At 30.6% G+C, this 20,973-nt stretch overlaps 1 protein-coding gene across 2 annotated transcripts in view; it reads right to left on the bottom strand.

Annotated features, from left to right (window-relative positions):
* LOC118193581 (uncharacterized) overlaps window positions 1-20,973 on the bottom strand; it is a 99,075-nt gene that overhangs the window by 46,776 nt on the left and 31,326 nt on the right. For both annotated transcript variants that reach the window (XM_085813091.1, XM_085813092.1), the window contains 3 exons: window positions 13,353-13,571; window positions 3,214-3,333; window positions 103-258 (listed from right to left, as the gene is read on the bottom strand). In XM_085813091.1, coding sequence (XP_085669217.1) covers window positions 103-258; window positions 3,214-3,333; window positions 13,353-13,571 — 495 coding nt within the window. The remainder of the gene's footprint in view (window positions 1-102; window positions 259-3,213; window positions 3,334-13,352; window positions 13,572-20,973) is intronic.

Raw genomic sequence — 20,973 nt, 5'->3', positions numbered from 1 at the left:
ATGCAAATAGTTATGCTATGAACGATGATTAAATACGGATATGTTATAATTCATGATTTAATACAAAATTTCTGGATGCACTGCAAATGCACTGTATCATACCTTCACATGGGATATTATGAGCAGGGTCTCCTGTAAATCCAGAATAGCAGAGACAGTCAGCAATGGATGTTTTGCCTTCCGATTTCGTGTATGAATTAACTGGACATTCCAAGCATACGTCTTCATTCTCCGATTTGTATGAATTAATTCTACAACCTACGACAGTGAATGAATTAATGAAATTTTCTGCAGTTCCTTTAATATGACAAATTTTATGCTCATTTTATGCACCCATATACGCGGCGCATGTAAATGTGTAACAAAAAAAAATAAGTGAAAACAAATATTTCAAAAAGCTTTCTAAACTCTTATAAACGTAAAATAAAAATAAGATTAAGACTAAGTGGATTTATTAAAATAATAATAATTGTGATATATCCGTTGTGAGGTGGGTTCTGGATATACTTAATGTAGAACTAGGGTATGTGAGCATTTACATAATCATACAGAGTCTATATAGGCCGAACACTTTATTATAATACGAACGAAATAAACAGATATATAATTTACACAAAGTTTTATCGTAACATTTTGCTGGCGTACAGCGGAATGTATCTTATTGAGAAATTCTCATCTTATTCTATAATCTCGACTCAGAGTCATGGAAAGAGAGACGAAAACGCGCTCCGTTCGGCTAAAGTGCGCATGCGTGGTGTACAGCAGATCATGGCAATAACCATTTAAAAATAAGTCGATAAACTTAAAACAATAAAAATATCAGATTAAATAACTGAATTGATTTCTGGATTACTTGTAATTTCATCTATTTTTAGATCTATATCTTTTAGCCATATTTTTCTTTAAACCCAAGATGATGTTAAACATATTCAGTTTTGTTTTATATTTTTTTCGCTTTACTGAATCCCATTTGATACAATTGTTATGTAATATTGCTTTATGGTTTAATCTTCTGTAATCTTCTACAAACAGCATTATTATATGGCTTATTTTATGTAACTGGTGGTTAAATTTTGGTATTAAAGTTTTGCGCCCATGATACGACATGAACAAAAAACAAAACAAAACAAAACAAAAACAAAAAAAAACAAAAAAAAAAAAAAGATTGAAACCAAATCACCTAGCAAACATTTTTTTAAAATTCTCTTATTTATGTATTTAAGGCTTCTGCTGCATAGTCTTATAAAATTTTTCTATGGGCAGAGCAAATAAGATGATGAGTACTAAAATTAAAAATGTCGCTTTAAAATACTGTATTTTGATAAAAATTCGTCTTTTAATTAACCCTAAAAATGAAATGTGTTGCCAGTTTCATTGCAAATTATTGCTAAACCTGAAAGACTGATAAATCATAGCTCTGGTTATGCTTGCTATATTACAAAATTTATAGATAACTTACTCACAAATTAACAAGCTATAGTAACATAAGCTAATTACACATATACTATAGCAATTATGTCGAAATTAGAAATTGTACTAAATACGTAAAAAATTTACAAAAATCTGCAATAAAATTATTGTTAACCCAAAACAAATAATCTATATCTGTATCCATATATAAAAAGAATGTCTGTGTGTTTGTTGGCGATTTATTCAGTCTCTACTATAGCTATCGTCACCAAACTTTCTACAATTCTTTTCTGGATCCTGGAAAAGGTCGACGTTCACTTTTTTCAAAAAAAAAAAAAAAAAAAAAAAAAAGTCTAAAATCAAAAATATTAATTATAAATTCTGAAAACGCTAATTTTCTCCTTCATTTTCCCGAGCGGCAACAGTCTCTCGCATGCTGGAGATAAAAAATCTGCTTTATTTCGAGAAGTGTTGCCACTGCTCGCTTTCAAATCGCAGAGTTTGTTAATAAAAAATTTCTAAGTTTTACAATGAAATAAAAATAGCATGGCCAAACATTAAATACATTATTCCCGATACCAAAAAATCGTGGGAAGCCATTTCGAATGTTCCCATCTTCGTACGACTTCTAAAAAAGAAAAAACTCTGAAAACACTAATTTTCGCTCTCATTTTTTCGAGTGGCAACAGTTTCGCGTGTTAGAAATAAAAATTCTTTATTTCGAAAAGTGTTGATATCAAGGAGGTTAGAATAGCTATTCTAACCTCCTTGGTTGATACTGGTCGCTTTCAAATCGTAGAGTTTGTTAATCAAAAATTTGTAAATTTTACAAAATCTATCTATATAAAAATTATTGCCTGATTGTGTGTTTTTTTCATGTTATTGATTTCTGATCAATTTTGATCAATTGTTTGCCACATTTAATCGACTAAAACTGAATGTAGGTGAAATATTGGATGGAAATTGAGCTCTTATAGCCATTTGATTAGAAAGACGAAAATCATTACAAAATGTGCGCCATTGTTGCTGATATAATGAGAGAGAATTAATTAATTCTTCAACCGAACTTTTTTGTGTGGGTTCCATATCGCATCAGACGGAAAAATGTATGACTATGAATCGTTTATTAGAGAAGGATAACAGCAGTATCGTTCTCGCTGTTGTTAGATATATTACTCTCAATCTAATTTAACTGGCGTCGGGTACTTCAGTTAGTATATAATAAAACGAAATATGCACAATAATGTGAATTAGTTAAAAAACAAATGTGACTAATTTAAAAAACAAATGTAAATGTTTCTATAAAATAGAAATAAATAAAAATAAATGTAAACAAATTGTAAATCAATATTTATATAAATTTGTAACACTATTTTAAATCATAGTAGAATTCAATAACAAGAAATATTCATCATTGCAAAATAATTTTGGATTCTTTCAGCGCACAAGTTTTTCATCATCTCAACATTAATAATCTGAGAACCTTAACTACAGTTTCTTCTATTTTGAATACATTTATATTTTTAAAAATGCTCCAATTGTAAGCATAGGAAATATTTAGTATTCTTTTAGTGCAAACTATATCACATAATTTAAACTAGAATTTTCAAATCTGAAGATTTTAATAGGTTCTATAAAATAATACCGAATGTTTTCCATCAAACATATCGCGAATAATGTTTTAATAGCAAATTTCCAGATAACTTAAAAAAGTTTCAGATAGTATCAATATACTTTATTTGATTCTCATTTAAACTTATGTATTAAAGTAAGTGATTAACAATAAATTCGAATTAAAAATACCTTCACATTTCAGATCATCAATTAATAAATAACCTGGAGGACATGAACACGTATATTTTCCCAAATTGTTGTGACACTGGTGACTGCATTTATGTTTTCCTTCAGCACACTCGTCTATGTCTAGAAAATAAGGAGCATAATTAAAATGAAAGCACTGTTACTGTTATTTATGCACATATGCTGATTATCAGTAAAGTATTTAAAAATATATAAATTACATTACAATATACAGTGGATGGACAAAAATATGGAAACACCTTGTGAAATGCATGTTTGAAAAGAAAGATTGATTTTAATGAAATATGTAGGTGGCGCTGGCGTTTTTGACTACTGACGCCACCTATACAACTTCGTAAATGTGCTAAACAGTTCAGTTGTTTGTCGGAGTACTGTTATGTGAAGTTGTCATTGCATTATGTCACAGTTAACAGACTTCGAACGTGGGCAAATTGTTGGAGCACGTATGGTAGGTGCTTCCGTAAGCAAGGTAGCCGAGGTGTTTAGTGTTTCAAGAGGTACTGTATCGAAGATTTATTCTGCATATTTGAAACGCGGAAAAACATCATGTGCTACATCACAGCGCGGACGAAAGTGTGTCCTGAGTGATCTTGACAGACGATCATTAAGGGCAATTGTGACGAAAAATAAGAAGACCACAGCTGCAAAAGTTACTGCTGAAATGAATGTTGTGTTACCGAACCCTGTGAGTACCAAAACAATTAGAAGGGAGCTTCATAAACAGGGAATTGCTGGCCGTGCTGCGATTGAGAAGCCACTCATCAGTGATGCTAATGCCCGTAACAGGAAAAGGTGATGTTTAAGTTATAAAGCCTGGACTATAGAGCAGTGGAAGCAAGTAATATGGTCTGACGAGTCTTCTTTCACATTGTTTCCCACTTCTGGCCGAGTTTACGTCTGGAGAACGCCATCTCAAGCCTATAATACAGACTGCTTGTTGCCAAGAGTGAAACATGGCGGGGATTCTGTTATGGTTTGGGCAGCCATATCGTGGTTCTCTGCTAGCCCCATGATAACTGTGTCAGGGCACATGACTGCCAAGACTTATGTGAACATTTTGGCCGATCAAATTCATCCCATGGTACAAACTTTGTTCCCCGATGGTGATGGTGTCTTTCAAGACGACAAAGCCCCTGTTCACACAGCTCACATTGTCCAGGACTGGTTTTCTGAGCACGAGGATGAGTTGTCCCATCTCCCCTGGCCACCACAGTCACCAGACCTGAATATTATCGAACCTTTGTGGTCTACATTGGAACGGAAAGTGCGTTCTCGTTATCCACTGCCAACATCGTTATCTGAACTTGCCACCGTTTTACAGGAAGAATGGTATAATATTCCCTTGGCAAACATACAGGAACTGTATTTATCCCTTCCGAGAAGACTGCAAGCTGTTTTGGATGCCAACGGGTTTCCTACACCATATTAATCAAAGAAACATGTTTTTTTAAAGGTGTTTCCATATTTTTGTCCAACCCCTGTATATGTAAACTATTTTTTTTTATTGTCCCTACACTATACTCTTTTTTTTATTTATTTATCTTTACATTCACAGAAATAATAACATTCTGTTAAATATCCAATTGATATAATGCATTTTTGCAAGGAATATGTGAAAGACTAGTCTAATTAGCATTATCTAACCACAAGTGATCAAAGAGTTTCTGATATGCAAATCAAGGCGTTTCGGCATCTGACAGTGAGTCAAGCGCTTTGCGCAAATTGAATATCTGAGTGAATGGGCTGCAATAAGTAAGTTGTTTGATTCAGTATGTATAAGAACTCAAAACAGACTGTTATAGCTCCGAAGTGTCATTTGGAAGAATTTGTGAACTTTCGACTCCATTTAGAAGAAAGACAGACAATCATGCAAGCAAAGGGATGAGTGAATATTTCAAAACAGACAGTCGTTAAGTTATGAAAACAATTTCAGAACTCTGGAAATAATGTAAGGAGGCTTGGATTAGGTCTTAAACGAATAACAACTGCTTCTCAAGATCGATATTTGGCATTAACTTCTCGCCGTAACTGGAAGTCCGTTGCTCGGCAGGTAAGTTCAAAACTTGCCGCCGCCACATGAAATGATGTGCTGCTGTAAACTGTATGCAGAAGGCTTAATGAAAAAGGTCTTTATAGCAGAAAACGGAGTTTATTCGTTTGAATGTTTTTCACTGTCTGTACAATAAAAGAGAAATCGCTTTAACTGGTGCCAAATGGTCATAATCACCAAAGTGATCAAAGTACAATCAGAACTGATTAGAGTGAACGCTAATAGAGGAATAATGATCGAAGGATATATGCTAGTACACATTTTGAATAGCGAGAAAAATATTGCGAAGATAATCCTCCTCTTATCCCTGAAGACCGCACTGCTGAAGGAGTGGAACTTAATTCCCCAGTCTGTGATTAATAATACTATTGCCAGCATGAAAAATACGTTAGGACATGGGTATAGAAGTAAGGGAAGATCATATTTCTTATTAAATTCATAAATCTTAATTTTTTTTAGTTATTCTAGTATTATCATTTTTATTGTTTCATGATCCAGTTTTATATCATATGCAATGTTCTTCTTTTTAGTCCAAAGGGGCAATTTGCCCAGAAGGACTATTAATTTCGTTTCGGCATTTTGCGTCAATTCACTACAAGCGTTGTTTCACTTTTCAAATTGTTGACACCAAATATTATCGCCTTGTATTATATTTAAAGAAATTAAATAATGGAGAAGCTGCATAAATGTATGTATGTTTCTCGCATTGTGATAAAACTACGGAGCCATCTAGGTTGGAATAACGTAATCCTCCTGCTAATATGGGCATGTGGAAGACCAAATTTGAAATTTGTTTTATTATCGATTTCATACTTTAACTAATTTTTGATTAACAAACTTAAGGATTTCAAAGCAATCCATGGCAACGCTGTGCAGAAAAAACATTTTTATCTCCAGCGCGTGAGACTGTGTATCGAAAATTCTAAAGATATGCCCAATTTTAAAATTATTTTGCGATATTGCTCTTGAACTGAATTTTATGGTTTAAGTGTGAAGGACAGGATATTTAATACGTAAAGGTAGCACACAAAATGTTAAAAAAGCTCGTTTGAACGTAATTTAAAAGATTCAGATTTCAGATTTTAAAAATTTTTTATTTATTTTATTTTATTATTTTTCTTATTTCCAATGTTATGTATTTATAATATTATGTATGTGCTATAATGCTATGTATTATTCCCAAAATTCCACAAAGTTATAGTTCACAGTTTCTGATAAATACGTGATTTCATACATATAAAGATAATTTTGGACATGAGTGTAATATACTGCATTAAAATTGTAACCTGTTGTGAAGAATTATAATTAGAATACATTACGTTTTCTTTCCAGTTTACTAAAACAGGAAAAATTTCACTACTGAAGTTATTTAAAAAATACAAATATAAAAAAAGACATTTTGCCATACTCAGGACTTTAATATATTTTTAAAATTTGAATTTAATTTTAATAAAATCAAGTTTCTATCAATAGCAACTAATTATTTGCTATTTTTGGAATATGGTGTGTTTCCATACAACATATTTTAAATTTTATGAATTAAGAGATTTACATCGTAAATAAATAGTGCATCTACAAAGTTTTAGGACTAAATGTTTTTAACAAGTTCCAGAAAACCTGCCAAATGATAATCAACAACATTTATTACTGCGACATCTCAATATACTTTTCTCATAATATCGTCTGCTTTCTGGACAGTATTTTCAATGCAGTTAATTAATTCTACGATCTAATTAATATTCGATGTCACAGATACGAGATCTTAAGAACAATAATAAAGTACTGCTTTTAAAAGCCGAAAAATTGAGAAGTGTTTCAAATAAATTGTAACTGGAGATGAAATCTGGTGTTATGCTTATAACAGTCGTCTGCATTTATTAGAGATAAATGGTGAACTTCACATTTTAAAAATATGAAATAAACAGTCTTCTGAAATGAATGCAGCACATTAAGGCTCAAACGTTCGACCAAATAATTAGTTTCTGTTACATCATATTGCGCATTCACTCGCTTTCACTGTCCACGAGCAATTTTTAGCAAAGAAAAATTTCTCAGTTTTGCACCAAACCCCTTAATCTCCAGATTTTTGCCTGCAGATTACGTTATCTTATCTAAAATGAAGTTTCTTCTCAAGAAGCGTAACTTTAACAACATTGCAGAGAATAAGTAAACAGCAATCTAAGAATAGTAAACAGATCTCGTATAAGACTTAAAAGGTGTTTCAAAATATGAGTTCTAAAAAAAACTCAAGCATCTATACAAAGGTGCCAATCGTTCTGCAGACTTAAAAAGATTATATATCAAAATGTAGAGGTAAGAATATTGCTTCTTTCCTGAAATTCAAGTTAAATGAGCCTTTATTTTCAGCTACTGGATGGATTTTCCCTGCTCATTCATTGTAGAAGCTAATGTCAACTATCGCAGTCACAGACGCTTAATCAGTAATGATCATCAACTAATCACTTTTCTTTAGAGTTCAACCTCATCATATCACTGTAAATCTAGACAGAATTACATCGCTCAGCCATTAAATTTTATCAGATGAAAATCTCTTTGAGGAACACATATTCGATGAAATATCAACCAGTTATTGAAATATCCCTTTCCGAAATAAGCTCCAATTTTGAAATGTCCTTACACTAAAATAGCAGCTTATTACATGACTTATGCTGAACTTTTTTTTCATAAAAGAATAGAGGTTAGTCACATAAGTGATTTTCTTTACAACAGTTTTGTTGCTCTTCAAGCTAATAAAGAGTTATTCCTAGATTAGTCAACTTTAATCGCTAATATATTCCACCAACTGAATTTTGAAATTTTAAATAATGCACAACACTAATTTAAAATTAGGTTTCGAAAAGTAACTTTAGACTATTCATATAGACTTTGAACAAATCTATATACTCCAAAGGAAACAACAAGTGTCCTCATTTTTACGAGCAAAATGTTTTTGTAAAAGTGGAAAAAGCGACAGATACATGTGGAAAAAATTACGCGATTCAAAGTGATAACGCCCTCGAATTTACACTCAAAATCTTAGACACTCTAAAAATATATTTTCACTTAATTTTAAACTTTACAGTAGCGTATTTCGTTTACTCATTTACACACAATACTTACTTAGAGCAAAATTAAAAGCAATTACATAGTTTTTCATTTTACGCAGGATTTATTAACACTTTTTAACACGACGAAAGATTTTACATATCACATTATTTCCTCGGTACACTTTGAAGTAAAATCCATATCTACAGCTATAATGTGTTTTTAAGAAGTGTAACAAAGCGTTAACTAGAATGAGAATTTGAAAAATTAAAAATGCAAAAGCCGCATTATATATAATATGGAGAAATTTTGATAACAAAGAAGAAAAATCAATTAGTAGCTCATGAAAGAACTAGCTTATGTTTCATCTTTCAAATCTTAAAAATGCTACTATATGAGCTCATCAGTTTGTTATTACAAGACAGAATATGGGAACTGAATGAGACTTCAATTTCTTTGAGTCAAATTTACATAAATTTCAATTAATAGACAAATATTATACAATAATTAAGTACAGTATATAGGGATATTTCAATAAGTTTCGTTTATAACGAAAGTAATAGAATTAAACTCTCTTAAACAGAAAGAGTTCTTTTTAGCTTGAAGAGGAATAAAGGAAAAAAATATACTTTTTTTGACTGAAGCTTAAAACAAGCAAGTTAGACTTCAGGGTACATTTCTGATTATCCTCACCTACCTTCGAAAACATGCCAACTCGTTGGCCACTAATTGTTTTCCAAGCTAATACGCGAAAAGAAATAGACATTTTGAAACAGTTGATGCAATAAGAATTTCGTAAAAAACCGATGACTCAATAAAATTAAAATGCAAGAAACATCCATAATAAAACTCTTATTTTTCTGAAGAAATCCTTACGTAATTTTTCTCTTGCACTGTTGTTCTCCGTATGTATATAGTAATCTGTTTTCGTTTAAAATGTCAGAGTATATCACAAATTCGACACCGGAGCTCAAATTCTGATCCATTAATTTCATTCGATTACGAAGTACACTGAGTGAAAAAAAATGGGACAGTTCTTATATCACCCGTTCTACTGGGCCGATTGACAAAATTCAAATTGCGTTTTTCATGTCTCAAAAGAGCGACTTAGGATATATATTAATAGCATTGTTCTAACATAGGTATTTTGACACAAAATCGGACTTTTCTGAAAAAACATACCTTTTTTTCCCATATTTTGATTCTACGACTCAAATTATGCCTAGACACTAAATTTTGTAAAATGTGGTGCGAAATTTACGGAGAAATTAAAAAATTTATCTTGGCGTAATTTTTTCAGTTTGCGCCATGAATAATTCACTTAACGAACTTTTTAATATATGGCAACCAATTTTCCTTTCCCTTCCATTATGACGGAGCGGAGAAAAATGCACATCATTCCTATCTTTTTACATTGGTTTGCAAGTGCGGAAAAAAGTCATGTAGTTCCTACTTTCAAATAAATTTAGCAAAGTGTCTAAATCACATTAGATGTTTTATCGCTTTCAACAAATATGCTAAATTTTTAAACGCGCCAATATATAAATTCAAGTATACCTTCAGAAATTTTGAATAAAAAACTGTAAATTTTTGTAGGTATGCTTAGAAATACACATACTTTAAGATGATTGTAAAATTTTATAGATTATAATTCAAAAACATTTTGAAAAATTTATAAAAATTATTTTAAAATACAAATTTTTAAAATAAATCATAAAAAATCAGTGAGTTTTATTTGGAATGAACCTGAATTTCGAAATGTGAAAGGAAGAATCAAATAAGTTTAGTAAAAAAAGGGGAGATTAATAAATATATACCAAACACAATTAACACTAAGGAGCTAAAATTTTGAGAGCTAATTTTTTTAAAAACTACTCGTGCGAATTATACAAAACTTGGTAGTTTATTTGAATCGTAGTTATTGTTCCAATGTTTTCGATATAATCTTACCTAAGTATCTTGTCAGTTTGCAAATGTGCTGTATCGTAACATGATTTGTGTTTCAAACAATGCAAAATTTCAGGGATAAGACTTTACAGTAGACTTTGTTTTACACATAAGCACAGTTTCGTTTCTGTAACTTTAAGTTGAATTTGTTGATATATCCTACGATGTATGTAGCAAATACTAACTTCCATTGCTATAAAATGTTCGATGATATAAGTAAGGGTAGTTTTTCTCATTTAGAAAAATTTCTATTATATTTGAGATCAAGAATCGGAATAAAGTTTTCTGTTGCTGATACAATCAAACTGCTGCATGTCAGGAACAAGTCAGAATCTTTGGCTTCAAACTCTAGTAAAAAATTACGAAACTGACAATGGTTAAGCCCCAGCAGAGCGAATATCGCTGACACTACTGATTCAATAACATATAGCAGATTGAAGCGCTTTTTGCAGGGTTCTGTATTATTAATGAATAATACAGTGAATTATTATTTTGTTGAGCACATAGCCTTCTTTCATAAGCCGTATAAATTTGTCCATCTAATCATATCATGTTCTGTACATATTTTTACCATCATCAGTTCTGACGCGTTTTAAAGGATGCCACTGAAAATGACACTATGTTAGCGTTTGCTCAACTTTCGTAAAGATATTTTCGCCTTTACTTGTTCCACGCAGACTGTTCAACAGACTACTAATTCTTCAGTCACCTCAAACTCAATATTGATCACTCGAATAAATAGCAGCAGTTGGGCAGCATCAATACTGTCTGTTGATTTATAAACAGCGAAAGAAAATCGAATGAAATTTTGGTTGATCTTTACAATATGGTAACTGGTAGTTTGGCGACATTTTGGAGGCGATAAAGGTTACTACCTGGGACTTTGGTAATAATGTGAGCAGTACTCAGTTCCGATTACGCATTATTTTGTGTGAGGGAAATGAGAGATCATGGGATATGTCATGTGATATTAATGGACGAATTACGGTTCTTTAATCGGAAAAGGGGGAAATCGGGAAAAAATCTGGAAATTTTGTATTTGGCTTTATTCTGTGTTGTGTGAAACAGTGTTCGTGAGTTTTTGGATCCCATGGCCGTAACTAAAGTGAATTCGAAATGGGTATTTATGTATGTATTAATTTAATGTATGTGCTCATTTATATTTTAAGTAGTGTTTTTGAATTTAATTATATTTTAATTAAATATAGTTATTTTGTGAATTTTATGTTTGTAGGAATTTGGTATACGTTTTAGTTGAAGTAAACGTGCATGGAAATAATTTAAATACCTGACACTAAGTATTTGTAATGGTTGCGGTATGAATTCGTTGGTGACGTGTATAATGTAATAGATGATTTAGAGGTAAAAGTTTTGGATATTTTATTTATTTTATATGTGGAAATGTTCATTACTTTTTCGCGATCAGGTAATTTCATATATGTTCTTTTTACCGGGTTTAAAGATTGAGAAAATTGTCATGTATTTTCGTGAAATTTTTCTAATTTATGAGAAAAAAGCAGTGTACATGGATATAGTGAAGAGTGTGCGCAATGCCCTTTTTGTGCAATTCTGGGATGTTTTTTTAAGTAAAAATAAGTCGGCGTGTACATGGTTTATGTGTATGTGTTATTTTGAAAAACGCGTAAGGAGTATGGTATTGTGCACTTTTTCCCAATTTTGCAGTGAATATTTGTCATGATTAAGCAGTTTTGTTAGATAAAATTTCTAGCATAAGTGTAATTCGGCTAGTAGATTGTTGGAAGAAGTGTTCAGTAGATAAAAAGAAAAGAAACATGTCTTTACTTCGTGAAGACAAAATGGCGGCGGGAAAAAAAAATAGAGGGTTGCTGTAGGAGAGTTGGTCGCCAAAAAAACGCCAAGTTACCATAATGTAAAGATCAACCGAAATTTTTTGCCTCGTTTTTTAATTGACTTTTGATGTCGCTCTTGATGTCCTCAAAGTTTCTATTATGTGTTCTGGCTGAAAGACTGACAGATAGGAACAAATCCAATTTCTCTGGACACATTTCTTCGGCTGTCACAGGTAAACATGATTTAATTAATTCACTATCTGTAAATGGCTTCCCTTAAGTAGCTAATAAATGAGTTTTTCGCAAGCTGATTTTATTTCTTTCTTCATTATCATTTTTAACTTTTACGAATAAATTGCACTATGATAAAGCATTCCGTTTTAAACTTTCCAAATTTAGCGATTGTTCGTTTTCAGTGAACTTTGAATATTGTGTCCAGTACTTAATTTGGTGTCGTCGTGTAATAAACGTAATGCTTTGTCATTTAATTCCATGATAAAATAATTAACACCCCATTCTGCTTTAAAATCCAAACATTCAAAGTTTTCTCTTCTCTGATCTTCAGAATAACATGGCAACGGTTTATAATGCAGAAAGTAAAATGAAAAGAACAAAATATCATAGGGCGTTGATTGTCAGCTAGCACTGATAGACCTAACAGATAATTCTATGCGAGCCGCTGAAGCAAAACATAGAGAATTGACAACGCTTGTTCTACAGCAAGGGCAGACAGCAAAATGCGAATATATGACAACTGTAGCGCTACATGTGCCGCAGTTGCGTTCGCGAAACTAGATTTACTTACCTTTTCATGCATCTAAGCTCTTTTGAATACCCCTATATAAATATTTTCTGTAATTTTTGTCACTTTAATCTTGTTTCTTGTTTTTTAGTTGATGAAGATGAAAAATTACAGAAGCTTAAAGCTATTAATTTCATAATAAAATAAATCTTGTGTAAATAATTATCTAATAGTCAGTGGTTATTCCGTAGGAATGATGCTTCCATTCTAGTTGAGGTATAAAATATTTCCAACTGATAACAATATTCCGAATGTATTTTCGCTATTGTGACCATTCATTATAACCTTTTTTTACCTGCAGAAAATGAAGGTTTGTTTTTATCATTTTGAAGCTCTAAAACACTGAAACAGATCACAATTATTTTACCTCTAAACGTGGCAAACATGCCGAATAAATCAAAACAAAATTATTGAAAGAAAGTTTCAGTTTCTGAAATCGCTGAAAATTTTATTAATTCATATTTACCTTCACAAGTTTTTCTGTCTTCTTGTAAGCTGTATCCAGCAGGACAAGAACATTTTGCAGAGCCAAATACAAATGAACAGAAATGACTGCAGTTGCCATTATTAATTTGGCAAGCATCGACTGCCGATGTTTGAATTGCGCTTTCTGTGCTGTTTGTTTCATCAGAATTATCTTGAGGCTTTCTGGTAGGAGGATTCTCATGCTTATGTTTAGGCAATGCTAAAAATAGTTAAGAATCTTTTTAAAAGGAATAATATGCATTAATCCTCTAGAGAAAACTTCAAATGATAGACGTGACACAAACATAGTACACGTGACATACACATAAATAATAAGAAATTTTGTGGTATTTATCTAGCTTTATGTTTAATTTCAGAATAAACATTTAAGAAGGCTAACATGAAATAAGATAAGGAAAATATTAGCAATAAACAATGAGTAATAACCCACCGTCTCTGGGAGAAGGATATAGTAGCAGTCAAAGGCACCTGGTTGGCAGAAGTTGGTATCACTACGCCATCTGGGACAGGCGGAAATGATAGCTTTTTGTATCAACGGCAATCTTGTTTCAAAACTTCGTTTTTATATTGTATCAACAGCGATTATTTTTCTTAGAAAGACCTCTTCAAACATGTGTTTGAGATGAGACCTTTTTAATTAGTTTTTTATTACTTATAATTGTTTAATCTGCAGTTATTTTTCATTGATAGAACTGATTTTAATTGAGCATCTCTTTATTCAATATTTATACTAGTAACTTATATATATATATATATATATATAGTTTCAAGGAGACTACTGGCATATTTCCTCTGTTAGAACCTCTCTTTGGGAATTAATTTCCTATATAATCAATTTGGGGTAATTATCGTAGAGATTTTCTAGAATAGCTGTCTTCACTATTTTGTACTTGTAAATTTAAATTTTAAATGATATGTTATTCCAAAAAGTTTCAAAATATTTTTTCACATACTTGTAAATATCACCCACGTTTTTTAATTAGGAAAAATTGCAACTACGTGAAAGATTTCGAATACTGAAGTTCAAATGCATGTTAAATATCGATAAAAAGTCTGGTATTTTGTAATAAATTGACCAATAAGAATACGAAAATTTAAATAAAACATCAATTTCATTCTCATAAACAAATACTTATTCTTCCAAAATCTCAAAAGATCTATCCAGATAATCAGGGTAAACGATCTGCAAATATATTTTTAAAGTATTTTAAGACATCGTAAGCTGAATATTCACAAAAAAGTCATGTAAATTCACTGATAATACCAATGACAAAGAGAAGATATTTTATAAATATCTAAAAGGTTACTGAGAGCGTATTCTCAAAAGGTTTTTTTTGTGAAAACACGACATGTAAATATGTAAATTTCGTGGGTATGATTATATTTTGTTCGAAATTTTGATATTTTCCTGTTCCATTTTATATTTCACTGTCGTTGTTTAGTTTGAGGAAAAGTGTTTTCGATATATATTACATACTTCTGCTATGCGTCTAAAACTCTTCTAATAATTTAAACTAAAAACTAATATGTGTAAAATCCCTATCTATATAGATATGAATTATTTTCAATGTTTTCTGCAATTAAAATGAAGGATGCTGCCCATGTGCAAGTTTATCTTAAAAAAATTCTTCCACGAAAGCATTTTTTCTTAGTACTTTACATACTTTGCCTTAATTAGTAATTAGTATTTTCTCAAATTTCTGAAGTAGTTTTGTTTAAATAACCGCATTTGAATTTATTTATCTAAAATTAAATTGCATGTGTCTTTTGACCAATATGTGGAAAATGAGAAACATAAACGTCAAGTAGTTGTTCCAGGGGGCCACTCATACCGATTCTCTTCTTCATCCGTTTTTCTTAAGAAGTAAGAATGCAGCCGGTTAAAAGAGAAAAATGTGTTTCATACTATGAGAAATGCATTTTTTACTTATTGTGTATGGTGGTTCTGAGAAATTAAATGTCATACATGTTCAAAAAATTGCATGGATCCAGTGTTGAAATAAATAATGCTTCTTTGAAATGCCCGTTTGAAATGAATGTTTTGAATGTTTGAATGTCTAAAATATTTTTAGCCCAAAGGGGGTTAGCTCAGAAGGTCTATTTATTTTGTTTTGGCATTTTGCGTTGAAAACTTTAAATGTCGATTCACTTTTCAAATTGTTGCCACCAAATATTATCGCCCTGTGTTACATTTAAAGAAATTAAATAGTGAAAGATCTGCATAAATATATGCAAGTTTCTCGCATTGTGATAAAACAACGGTACCTAGAGCCGTCAAATTTTGAATAACATAATCTTCCACCGAATATGGGCATCTGGAAGCCCTAATTTGGAATTTGAAATTTATTTTATGATCGATTTCATATTTTGTAACACTTCAACGAATTTTTTATTAACGAACTCAACGATTTCAAAGCGAGCAATGGCAACACTGTACGGAAGAAAAAAGATTTTTATCTCCAGCGCTGAGACTCGAAAAATTCTAAAGAGGAATATAAGATATATCGGAAATATATAAGATATATTTGGAATTCTAAAGATATGCTCATTTTAAAATTATTTTGAGATATTGCTGTTGAATTGAATTTTATGGTTTAAGTACAAAAACATGATATTTAATAAATAAAGGTAATACACAAAAGACTTAAAAAAGTCCCTTTGGGCGTAATGTAAAATATGAAAGCTTTCAGATTTTCTTTATGAAGTCACTCTAAAATGTTTTTAAATTACCTACTATGTTGGATCAATAAATAGCATTCATGTTAGTGTTATGCTATTTTGTATAACGTTTATGCTTGATCTTATTTGCTAGCCATGAGATTTTAAAAGTCAGATATTCCCAAAGAGCTGTAAAATTTCAGTGTTAAATGAAGTAATGTCAATTTGAAATGCATATCTTAAGCTAGAATGAATGTATTGAAACTTTTAAGTTAACTATTATTTTGGATCATTATTTACAATTCATGTAAATATTTCCTGTTACCTATGGCGTTTATACAGGATTTTATTTGCTAATTGTGATAGATTGAATATCACTTATTCTCATACAGGAAAAAATTGCTGTTGTTTATTTTCAAAATCTGAAATGCATTTTTAGGTTAAAGTAGAACGAATGTGTTAAAAGGCTTTGAGACTTATAAAAATAATGATACTATTGGTTAAAAATTCATATTGCAAGTTAAAGGAAAGAGGTCAACTTTCATTTCTATGGCTGAATATTAATTAAAGAAAAGAGACAAACCTTCATTTCCATGGTTAAATATTATTTCTATGTATTGTAGGGCTTATTTATGTTAATTAATCAATTAATTTATGTTCTGAATCTGAACTGTCCCTTCTCTCCTTTCGTTTTCCTTCCAGAATGCAAATTAAATTGCTAATTTCAATGAGCATTTGAGATTGTTTAGACAAAGCGTGTTCTGCTTGCTGAAGACCACATTACTAGTTGCTATTCTAAGATAAGTGTTTCTTTCTTCGGCACTGTGTTATTCTTGCCGATAAAGCTCTGTTGCCGGTGTAAGCTTAAGAAACAATTTCCGCGTTTAAATTTTTCTGCGTAGGGTAATAGAGGCTTAGATTTAGTTTAATTTTAAAATTCTATAGCTGATTTGCAAACATCAGGAGTGCCTGCTGTTCATCTTACTTGGTTTTAAATAAAAGGGTCTTTTACACCCTTTTTAAGTTTCTATTTCATCTTAGACATAGCAATAAGTCGCTTACAGTCTAATGAGGATTTGCCACAAGTTGCCTTTAGTTAAAGGCATATTCTCTACAGCATATTTTAAACTTATTTTTAAGTACTTCCTCATGGATTTGGCTATAATTCGAATTTAATACGTTACAGTGTGAATATTCTTCTCTGTAGTTAAAAGTAATTCGATATCCATGTTTCTCGTCAAAGAAGGCCAAAGCTTTGTTTATGTTCGAATATAGTAGTGGTAATGAGGCTCTGAGGTTAGCATCGTATTAAGAATCTGTGTGATGTCTTCACATGATGAAAACAAAGTTTCAGCGTATAATTAGTGATTTAGGATAGAATGTGTACAAGAAAATCCAAGACATTTTTGTAAAGTTAGTTAACAATATATGTGTTAGTAATGTAAATTAATCCTTCTGTTGAATAAAAGACAGCACTTTGAGTATATTCGCATATATGCCTGTAGCGCATTTCACGTGCACGTGCAATGGTTTAAGTAGATTTTATGCAAGGAAAAGTTATCATTTCTGAATTATAAGATTTGTTTTAATACCTTACAATAAAGAAACATGTGGTAAGGCTGCATTTACGTTTGAAGAAGAGGAATTAGAAATGTAACATGAATATGTTTTAAAAAGCAGGATAAATGTTACATATAAGCAGATGTGTAAATAGAAAATTAAAAGTGTAAAACATTACGTTTGATAAACATAGTTTAGTCAATCTTTTGAATAAAAAAATGATGTGTAAAACAGAAGTTGTTATGTTTTGCATAAGCATAGTTAAAAACCTCTGAATCAAAATAAGATAAGAAAAAGATAATTCTGGTTGTTTTGCACAATTTTTCAAAAATTTTGTAGTTTGTATAATACATTAGAATTATTAGTAGTTAGTACAATATAGAAGAGAGAGTTCTATGCATCTCCTATTAATTGCTAGCAACATAAAAAGATAAGAGATAGAATATTCCAATTAAATTGCCTGGAATGAACGCGTATTGGTTTAAATTTAAAGGAAATATTATGCATGAAAGTCTGCATAGTGAAATGATATGCATGTAAATTCTAATTTAAATTTAGTAGATAAAGAAATACATTTAAGTTTATTTTTGGAGAAAAATGGAAATGTAAAAATGTAACACAATTAAGTACTTAACATAAGAGAAGAAAGTTAAGTATAAAATAAGAATGTGACAAGAAACAATTTACATATGTAAAAACGAAAAAGTAAACAAGAAAAAAATTTAATTTATTTTCGAAGTAAAATATAGAAGGAAAAATAATAAGAAAGTAAAAGCAAAAATAAAAATTTTCATTTATGAAAACAGAAAAGTGAAAATAAAAATTAAATTTATGAAAATAAATATTGCTTTTATAAAGTAAATAAAGAGAAAAATGTATAAACGACTTTTTAAAAATAAAAAGTGTAAGGGAAAAATTAAGCTTATAAAACTAAACGTTACTTTTGTAAAAATAAAAAAGTAAAAAAATCTTTTATAAAATAAAAAAGTGAAAAAGAAAAAAAAAATGTAAAAAAAAGTAATATGTTATAGACAAAATTAAGGTTAAAAATACTTCATTGTTTTTCATGCAGAGTTTATGAAACCTGGTTAAAGTAAAGTCCAGATTTGTCTCATTCAAAAAGAAAAGAAATGTAAAAAATAAATTTCCAAATGTTTACAAAATAAAGAAATATCGAATGAAAAAATAATCAATTAAATTTACTAAGAAGTGGGAAGAAAAAAGAAAACAATGAACAAAATATGCTTGTAAAATAAAAAGAAAAATTAAAAATGTGGGACAATTTTACAATCAGAATTGCGAAGAATAAATTTAAAGTAATGATTTAAGAATCTATGTCCCATACTACTTCAAAAAACGTATATCCACAAAGATACGAAGTTGCACGGTTGAAGTTTTCCCAAGCAGTGATGTCATCGTTGTTTTTCTATGGAGCTTATAAGAAATGGTCTCTTATAAGGTCCATGTGTTTTTCTGCTTAACGCGATAAGCTATTTTCATCGTAAAAACTGATGTATTTGTGGTTAAAATACATTCTTGGCAATTTTAAGATTGCAGGCTCGATCCCAGCTTTAAATTCTTTAAAAAGATATTGTTATTGAAATGAGAAGCGAAATCAATTAATGATGAATAAATGATGAAAGGCTCAGTTAAAAATATTTCTATCAATTAAAAATAATTACAGGTTAAATAATTAAAATAAAAAAAGAGAATTAATTAAACAAATATTGCCATTTCAGATACACAGTTGAAGACGTCGTTTCCAGAAAAACGAAAAAAAAAAAAAAAAAAAAAAAAACACTTTATTCCGGAAAAATAAAAACAAACCTTGAAAGAATATTCTCACCAGCACAAAATAAAATGGTTGTCATGTTTACGCCACTTCCTTTGTCACGGGATCCAAGATGGCGTTCCAAACGTCTACCAGGTGCTTCTAGCAACTAGTACTTCCATCTCTCGAGGAGGTGGGTTAGTATTACATGGAATGAAAAATTTTAAAATAAGCATCATCATGCAAAAAAAAGTGAGATTTAATATGACGTTTTACCCTAATTTAACTCCAAATCGACATGCTGTTTTTCCTTCTAACGTTAGGAATGTATAAAGAAATTAATATATATTCCGTAATTTAGAATTATAGTAATTTAGTTTATTTTTAAAGATTTTAGATAAAGATGGTTTCTGAGCTTGCAAATTATTTTGCATAAATTCTACAAATTCAAAGTTTTCTTTTCTTCTTTTACCTCTCGCCAACCTGTTTACATAGGCAAAGAAAGTAAAGTTTTCGGTCCCAAAATTCGATAGTGAGGTGTCAGTGAAAAAGCACTGATTAATGTCCCCGCAGCAAGTGTTCCTATTTTTAGAATAATGCCTTTCTATCTGCGTATATATGTGTGAAGATTTTTTATTTATGATAATTCTTATATGAAATTCCACAAGTTTACATTTTCTGCATTTAAGGTTCTTACATCCATATAAAGAGCGGATAAGATTTTAAGTAAAATTGGGCAACCTTAATACTCTATCAAGAATTTAAAAATATGCTGGCTTTAAAAATTTCATAATTGTTAAGTCATTGATTTGTGAATCCGAAACACTATATGGCCAGAGGATATACTACGATCGATGCGATGTTTTAAAACCAAAGGAGAAGAATGCATGTGTACATGAGCACGTATTTTTATCTTTGTCCATTGTACAGAAGAATAAAAAAATAACAAATGAGTAGTCTTTATAATTAACATTCAGCTATAAAGTTCATACATGGATAAGATTTTATTTAAAAAACGATGAACCGGAAGTCACAGTTTACTCAAATCTGGTTGCTCTTCCGCCAGTACCATGTTAAGACAAGCAACTGAAGGTAGGGCATGAGTTGGAAACATCAGATTTTTTAGCCCAAAATGCATTACCACAGAAGGGCTATTAGTCTCGAAACGGAATTTTGCATCGAATCACTATAAATGGCTGTATCACTTTTCAAATTGTTGCTACCAAATATTATCAACCTGTATTATAGTTAAAGAAATTAAATAATGAAGATTCTGCATGAATGTATGTCTGTTTCTCGCATTGTAAAAAAACAACGGTACCTATACAGAGGCATCAAATTTTGAATAACGTAGTGCTCAACCGAATATGGGTACTTGGAAGCCCGAATCTTGAATTTCGAATTTGTTTTCTCATCTATTTCCTGTTTTCTATGACTGGCTATCAAAAATTCTTAAGATATATTGTTTTAAAATATTTTCACCCCAAAAATGCTTTCGAAACATGTATGTATGTATAAATGAAAAAAGCGCCCCTTTGAGTGTAATATAAAATATGAAAGCCTGCAGATTTTTTTAAATGTTAGATTAGAAACTAATAATAAACTAGGAACA

This window comes from Stegodyphus dumicola, chromosome 3 (genome assembly GCF_044657685.1).
Source record: "Stegodyphus dumicola isolate Sdum_Otavi_A_Nest chromosome 3, ASM4465768v1".
NCBI classification, from domain to species: domain Eukaryota; kingdom Metazoa; phylum Arthropoda; class Arachnida; order Araneae; family Eresidae; genus Stegodyphus; species Stegodyphus dumicola.
This window is presented reverse-complemented; position numbering and strand designations above follow the sequence as displayed.